The sequence below is a fragment of the Arachis duranensis genome, chromosome 7 (genome assembly GCF_000817695.3).
Source record: "Arachis duranensis cultivar V14167 chromosome 7, aradu.V14167.gnm2.J7QH, whole genome shotgun sequence".
Lineage (NCBI taxonomy): Eukaryota > Viridiplantae > Streptophyta > Magnoliopsida > Fabales > Fabaceae > Arachis > Arachis duranensis.
The window spans coordinates 44,790,571-44,799,080 of record NC_029778.3 but is presented as its reverse complement, the minus strand read 5'-3'; the positions used below and the strand labels follow the sequence as shown (position 1 = coordinate 44,799,080).

At 35.2% G+C, this 8,510-nt stretch overlaps 1 protein-coding gene across 4 annotated transcripts; it reads right to left on the bottom strand.

Moving 5' to 3' along the window:
- Nucleotides 1-2,177: 2,177 nt before the first annotated feature.
- LOC107458870 ((+)-neomenthol dehydrogenase) lies at nucleotides 2,178-8,156 on the bottom strand. Of its 4 annotated transcripts, none has more exons than XM_016077081.3 (5): nucleotides 8,079-8,156; nucleotides 7,450-7,543; nucleotides 4,385-4,643; nucleotides 3,984-4,178; nucleotides 2,178-3,409 (listed from the first exon to the last, which is right to left on the bottom strand). In XM_016077081.3, the coding sequence occupies exons 2-5, from the start codon at nucleotides 7,539-7,541 to the stop codon at nucleotides 3,014-3,016; spliced, it is 942 nt and encodes a 313-aa protein (XP_015932567.1). In that variant the 5' UTR covers nucleotides 7,542-7,543; nucleotides 8,079-8,156; the 3' UTR covers nucleotides 2,178-3,013. The 4 variants fall into 4 exon arrangements, with proteins under 4 accessions (XP_015932567.1, XP_052108166.1, XP_052108167.1 ...); XM_052252206.1 differs by having other exon boundaries at nucleotides 7,450-7,570; nucleotides 8,079-8,155; XM_052252207.1 differs by lacking the exon at nucleotides 8,079-8,156 and adding an exon at nucleotides 4,872-5,016.
- Between the last annotated feature and the right edge of the window lie 354 nt (nucleotides 8,157-8,510).

The following is an 8,510-nucleotide window of genomic DNA, read 5'->3' as shown; positions in this document are numbered from 1 at the left end:
ACCTTATAAGTCTGATGGGTGAATCTCCTAACCCAAAAAAACTGTCTGTGTAAGCCTTCAAATCTTTTTCTTTCTAAACTGAATTTGTCAAAGGCTAGCTTAAACAAGATGTTAGCTGAGCTTCCCGGATCTACCAATGTTCTGTGAATATTAGCATTACTAGGATCATAGTTATCACTATTGGATCATCATGTTTAGGGACCACACATTTCACATCTTCCTTTGTGAAGACTATTGTGGGTATGTCAGGTATATCTCATTTTCCTCGACTTGGTAGACCTCCTTCAAGTGCTTTTTGCAGGAGGACTTACATATGTGGCCAGGAACGCTTTACACTGAGTTGCATCTAAGGCATCGGCCAAATACATACGACTTTTGAAATTTCTTAAACGATGTCGAGGGTTAGTCGTACCATCATAAAGATCCATGTCAAGGCCCTTAAAGATTTTAGAAACCTTTGTTCGCATGATTTCCTCCAAGAATGGTTCTTCACTTCCTAAGGGTGTGGTGTCCCGATCAGTTCGAGGTCTCCTTCCCTTGAGATCGGACTCCAATCTTTTTAGTTTTTTCTCCAACTCCATATATCATCGTACCTCTCTTTGTAGGACCCGTTTAGATTCACATTGTCTCTTTAAATCTATCTCAAGTTATTCTAGCTAACCTTGATATCCGTGAACTAGCCTCATGAGTTATGTTGCATCTTTATCTTTGGATGCCCCAGGCCTGTGAATTTCGGAACTTATTCTTTTTCCTTCTAGATTGCTTCTATTTTTACCGTCATTAGTACCTTTCCTTCTTTCAAAATGTTGGAGTATGACAATTGGTCGATTGTTGCTGGGTTGATCTTCTTCATGGGGTTCTATATCAGATGCAATGTATCCATCTTCTAAGTAGTCATCCACCATGAGTGGGTGTTGAACTACAGTTCCCCGACAACGGCGCTAATGTTCCAAAGTTTTCTGAAACTGATAAGATTTGAATTTGAACGTGAGGTTCAGATTCTGTTTTATTAGAATTCCGATGTCTTTTCTAGCAAGCAAAACTGTTTGAAGTCTTTAAGTGAAGATGAGGGATAATACCTATATAGAACTCTAATACTTAACTTAGCAAAGATTTTAGACACATTTTTTATGAATTAGACTTTTAAATATCTGTGTATGATAGAATTTTTTATAGTAGCAGTGATAACTTTGCTATCTTTTTGTAACTTATCCTCTTATAATAAATAAGGGGGTTACTTCTTTTATTTAGGAGTTATTGAGATCTCTTATTTAAATTTAAAATAGTAGACTAATATGTAGAGATACATGTTGGTGCAATTAAGGTCTTCTTGACGTACAAATTGGACACGAGTTTCATTAAGTTGAATACGCTTGATATGGTAAATTCGAATTCCATATAAATGAGGCCCTATTCATTTTAGGCCAGACTCTTTTTGCATCAGGATATAAATAATATTTAAAATGAAATCTCTGTCTCAACTCAACCACACTAGTTTGCAATAATTATTTTTCCTTTGTGGGGACAACGCTAGCATGAGTATTTGAACAACAACAAAAACAGCGAAATTATAAGTATTTAAAGTTAGATGGTTAACTGAATAGAACCTACCGTCCTATCCCAGTCATATTATCATAGGTATAAGTTAAGTTATTTAATACATAACTATTTCTTACACAACCTACATCATCACTTCATATCTGCATTGTTTTTAACTGTTATCATATATTATTATTACAACTAATATCACCTTTTTAGCTAAACTACTTCAGAGTTTTACTGTATTCGATGTTCACCTACCAATATGCCAAGAAGTACACTTAAACGCTCAGTTGAATTAGTTGCAACGTACATTGATAACATCTATAGTTCAAACTTTTTTATTCAGCTACTGTTTCAAGTCATTCATTTTATTGATCAAATTATTGAACCTATAAAAGGAAGACCAAAAAAAAAAGTAATACCAATTTAATCTACAGTTCAATTTTTTAAGACATTGTTCTTCCCCTTGAAAGGTGATGTATACTTTTCGTTTTTCCCTGGTATCACATTCCTATTATAAAGGAAAACAACCATTTTTCAAACGTTTCTATGATTGCATGCTCTTTCAACGAAAATTTCCTCCAAGTATTTTTTTAAATAATATAAAAAAAAAAAAACTATTTTGGTCCTTACGGTTATATGTGAAAATCGAAATCGTCTTTATCGTCTTTTTATTCAAAATTGTTCTTATTGTTGAAATTATTTTAAAACGGTCCTTTCCTACCCTAATCTTATTTTCTTGACTAAATTACCCCTAAAAAACATAAAATTATATAAAAATTTCTCCCGGTACACCTTCTCCATCAGATCACCCCAATTATACACATCTCCATCAAGCCACTACCTCCATCAAGCCACCTACCTCCATCATCAACATCATCTATCATATCCTCTCATCCCATTCACAGCTCTCCTCTCCATGGGAGAAGTGTTAAAAATGCAGCCTCAATATCCCTCCACCAAATAGAACATACCTTCCCCCCTTTACAGGCTCGTCTGTTCAGCACCAGAGCAATTTCAGCAAGCACCTTTCCTGGACCATTCGACCACAACCTCTGGCACTAGATCCAAAACTTGAATCGCCAATCCTTTCTCTTTGTAATTCTCCTATTCTCACATGTCATTCTCCGGCGGCGCTCCAACTCCACCATGCAGATGCACCAGATACACGTCATGGTGGATATGTACTCTGGGGGGATTTCCGTCGAAGGTGACGAAGAGTAACTTGACCGTACATTCGATGACGACGACCTCCAACAAATGCACCGTCAAGTTATTCTTCGCTAACTGAGTACATATCCACGTATCAGGTGCGTGGAGTTGGAGCGCCGCCGGAGAATGACATGGAAGAAGAAAAAAGGAGAATTACAAGGAGAAAGGATTGACAATTAGAGTTTTGGATCCAATGCCAGAAGCTATGGCCAAATGGTCTAGGAAAGGTGCTTGCCAGAAATTTTACTTATCTGATTCCTTAAAAGTTGATTTCTCGTCTCTCAGCGAAAAATTTCCCAGTAATTGGTTGGTGGGAAAGAAGGGCTAGCCACACACCAGTATCAGCTCCTTCCTCGACGGTATTATTGCCGGCATAGCCAGTAAGAGCAGTCTTCACCCAACCTGGGCAATAGCAGTTAACAAAAATCTTTTCATGTTCCTGGCGATCAGAAAGTTTCCTCGCCATAAGCCTTGTATATGCATTGACTGCGAGTTTTGACAGAGAGTAGTCAGTATACACTTGAGGCCACCCACCAGATGCCCAAGTTCCATCATCGACTTGTCGGAGAAATGTGGATAGAGCCGTGTTGATTAGTTCCTCCGAAAGAGACTCCACATCACTCAGTTGTTCCCTCAAAGCTGCGTTGCTGATCCTCTGCCATTCAACAAATTTAAATCAGTTTGAAAACTACCAAAAGCCATAGTGGGAGCTGCTGTAACCTAGGAAACACACACCAAATCTTTAAAATCAGATGACATAGACGCAAGAAATAAGTATATGTATATTTACAAGATTTATACAGTATTGAAACATTTATAAATGTCAAATTACCAATATTCTCAGTACTGTCAATATTTATGATACCAATATTAGCATTTTTGAACACTATTGACACCATTTCCAATTTGTATTTCAAGTGTTTTAGAATTAAGAAACGAAAAAAATATTTGGTCAAATACAGAAGCACAAATGGTATGTGTCGTGAGTAACTTCTGAGTAATGGACACTGGTACATGTCAGACACATAAACATCTCACTTGGTTGGTGTGTCCATGCTCCATATGTTGTAACAGTATGTTTCATATGTGGAACCATGGGAGTACTCACAACCGAAAGAACTAAAGACTTGAAATCTTAAAACAATTTTAATTATTATGTGAAAAGTAATAAATGAAAAATGCTACAATATCTTTTTAGGGAGCACGATAGAAAAGCCTTTATAACTTACATTGCGTCTTCCATTTAGGCGCCCTAGACGAGAGCTAACATTTACGATACGAGCACCGACGACAGAAGGTTTCATCAGTGGAATCATGGCTTCAATCATACTCTTGGTGCCATAATAATTTGTTTCAACAACCTTACGGGCATTTTCAACTGAGTTATCAGACCCAAGATTGAAATTAATGCCAGCATTGTTCACCTGCGGTTGACAATGCTTAGATCACATGAATAAGGAATGTGTTAAACTGTATTCTACTTGCTTCCTAGAAAATTTCAATGAAATGAGGAAAAAGAAGGCAGAAGCAACCTAAATGGATTAAACTGGCATGTAGATCTCAGTAGCAAGCATTAATTCGGTTTAAAAAGCCAGAAAAAATGTAAAAGAAACCATGTTTAGAAACTGACCAGAATATCCAAACCACCATAATTTTCCTTCAACCACTCAATAAACCGGTTGATTGATGACAAATCTAGAATGTCAAGTTGATGATAAATCAGGCTAAGGCCAACTTCACTCAAAAATTTTATTGACTCAAGCCCAGCACCGGGATCTCTAGAAGTCAGTATAACAGTCACTCCATGAGCGGCAAGTTGCCTGCAAATCTCTAACCCGATCCCTCTGTTTCCACCAGTAACCACTGCCACAGTTTCCTTGGACCACCACCTTCAATAGCATTAAAAAAAGGACTAAGTTTAGAACAGGGGTATAGAAGATCGCTTAGCAAATCTGTAATGTATGGATGGTTCAAAGATGAAACAATAATGATAGTCAAGAAATTTGCTGAACAAAAATTACCACATGCTTGCTAAATAAAGAGAACAAAGCCTGTATTGTGAAAATTTATAACTACTTCATAACAGAATATATAGAGAGGAAAAAAATTGCACATACAAAATTATAGCATCCACATCTAGATGACTCCAACTTTTAAGAATCTTGAGGATATACTTTGACTTTGAAATGGATCCTCTCATTTGAGAAATTCTCTAAAACGTCGTCAAGTGTTAGATTCACACCCATCAATTGACAAGGTAGCCTAGCCATGGGTCCCACAATAAAATCTAATCAATGATATAAATCCACATTGGACACAATCAAGTAAATATTTTCAATTTGAGGTAGCGAAAATCAAGATTTTACGTAAAATCAGAAAGATGATTTTAAAACCGTAAACCGCAAGATCGAAAAATAGATAGTAAGATTCTATGAATATATAAATATATCAATATAAATTATGTGTCATATAATACGACATAACTAGCAATATAACTAGAGGTTTGAGTTTAAATGTGTCAAAAATATCAACATTATGCAATTTTGCCATAATATTAATCAAGGACAACAACTTAGTCAGGTTCAATAAGCAACAATTTATTATTCACACATTCAAATTTCAACTTTTAAGGAAAACAATATAAAATGATATAAAACAGAGAACTACTCCACAATTCACTACTAAGCCACTCTGTTGTTAAGGAAAAAAAAGATAAATAAAAAAATGAAAATTAAAAACGTTGAAGAGGAATAAAACCGAAGTTAGAAGGAATAAGCCAAGAAAAATAGAGCAGCAGACGGAGAAAAGATAGAAGAGGAACAAACACCAATCCAACAGGGAGCAGGGGTACAAGCATCAACAACAGAGCGCATCACCAGAGCTGGAAGCATCACTGGTGACAATGGCGCAAAACTCAAAAAAGAGAGGCAGCAGAATGTGATGGGTGTAGCACTGTGACTGACTAACAAACACGAATGAAATTGAAGTTGAAAGGGTGTCGAGGGCTCAAGGGAGGCGCAGGAATTGGAGGTTATGGGTTGTAGCTAGTGTCTCTCATGCATCCAGCCAGTTTCTGCCTCTTATGTGACGTCAAATCTGAAGCAGTTGGAAGTGCAGCAAGTCCATGTTTTGAATATCTTCAATGGCGATTCCACCAACTGGAGCCTCAACCGGCGTAGAGGAGGGAACGGGGACAGCAAGCACCAGCAAACTCATGGAAATGGAAATCTATGGGAAAGCATGCGATTTTCGTAACCTTGATTTGGAGGATCTCATTACCACTTGACCATGTCATGGGTACATTAGCAACATTGATGGGTAAAGGTTCTCACAAAAGAACCCAATCAATGATGGAAATGTCAATTTCAGATTTCTGCCAATGACTGAGAAGGTGGCCATGATGGCCCCAACATGGGTCCCACAAGAAAATAATGAAAAACGGAAACTGAAACTTGACATTATCGAGTGAGATTTTCAATTTAAAGTTCGTTTTCACTTTGGGATTATCATCCATAGAATAGGCATCAACCAAGCTTGACTAAAGGTCTAGCGAGAAGCATGAAACAAATAGGAAAGAAGCAGAGGTGGCATTCTCTTGTGAATTTGAGGTGACAAAGGGAATGATTCGTTTAATTGGCAAGGAAAAGTTATGCACATACTTAAGAGCTTGACTTGAAAACAATTTTTGGGTTTAGTTAACAAAATGTGCACCCATGAGCATTGATTGATTGATTTGCTAGTTATATAATCATAAACTTGAACCTTAACAATGCTCTGCAAATCCCAGACAATATAATTATTGATTGGCAGTATATGGCAAGCAATAGGGCGATGTATGGTCCTATATAAAATTAGTTGTAGCTTTCTACCTTTGAAAATGCTATGTGGATGAACTAAGGTTAATTTGGAAACTTCCATTAGGAAGTAGGAACCCAATCAATCAATAATGACATCTTAAAATCGGGTGCAATAACAACAATAGTAATAACAAATATCTGAGAAAATTATAATTAGCTTATGCGTTATGCACATTGTTGACTATTTTCCAACAAAGAAAGGATAAAACAGGCTAAAATCCAATTTGCTACGAAAAGAAATTGCAGGAGTTAAACCAAAGCAACACTAGAGAGTATTGTTTAAGCCTATTTTTGCCACCAAAATAACTTAGTTAAGATACACAAAACTTGTACATAGTGGCAAATTTGAAAGTGAACAGAAAGTGTAAAGTAATATGAATTTAGTAACCCAATTCAGTGGGAGCTGTCATTGTAAACACAGCTATGAATATAAAAAGATTTAATTACTTTGTCTGTCCCTATAGCTTCACCAAATTTTCAATTAGAACTTTATAGTTTTAAACGATCTTAATTGAGTCCCTGTGCTATATAAAAATTTTACATTAGATCCTTGCGAAACCATATATATATATATATATGAAATATTCTTGAAATATTTGTTTTCATGTTTGATGTTGGATGGATTTATGCTACATTCTAGAAGGGAATATTCTAGAATTATGCATTCTTTTCTGAAAGATACTAGTTGTTTTATCTAGTATATAGACCCAATTACAAACTTCTAAATTATAAGGACATAATTAAATAAACAATCATGAATAAAAAAAGAGAAAGTTAATTGCATAATAAAAAATCTCTAAACTCAGGGTAGGAAAGAAAATAGCAGGAAAAATCAAACCTCTGGTCATCGGAGTAGGGAACAGTCATCAGATGTTGTATCTCTTGTAGCCTCTTTTCTCTTCTCTCCTTTGCTTTTTCTTTCTTTCCCATTTCTGTGCAGATTTTATCAACCTTTGAGTCTTTGAAGCACGTGTGACCAATTCAGGTTTCATTTTTATTAGCCATATCATTCAAGTTACATGATCACCACAATTTCTTGCATATACAAGAGGTTTGCATAGAAAACCCCAATTCCCAAGCATGTCACTTATAATCTATTTATTCATTTTATAATAATATCTTTTCCTTTTTTATTTTTATTTTTATTTTTGAAAAAAATTTGACACCAATAATCAAAATCAAACCTTCTACATTACCCCCAAATTATTTCTATCACCTCAGAACCAGGATATATTAACACTTAACAATTGAATTACATGACTTTTATTGTAAACAAAGTTCAGAAATTCAACTATTTAGACTATCAGAACCCTAATAAAACATCACTTAACCAAAGAAACCATACATCAGAAACCAAGAAATAACTGCAAACTCCATCTACTGAAACTGACAAAATTGATAAATGTGATGAAAAATCTACAAACTCAAATTTAATGGAAAATACTAGGGCAGTGGATAGAGTAGCACCTTCTCTGAAACAGTGTCAAGAAGCAAATGAAAGGGAGAGTCGGTGAGAGGAGAGCCACGACGTCAGTGAGAGGGAGGAGCTATTGGAATTATGGTCGGGTTAATAGTCAAATTTCCTATTCTTTAAATTACTCTTCAAAATATTTTTTTTGTGATATTAAATTATTAATATTAGTTTTTGAAAGATAAAATATAAGTTAAATTGGTCTTTTGATTAATTAGATGATAATATATTATGTTAAATGCCATGTAATATGATAATATAGTAGGTTAATGTCACGTATTATAAGATGACAAGATAATTAGTTAACGTGTCAGGTCAATGACATCTAACATATTACGTGTCACTTGATATGTAAAAAAATTATTTATAATTAAAATAGTTTTTGAAAGTTCAGATATAAGTTATTTTCATTCTTGAAATTTTAAAAA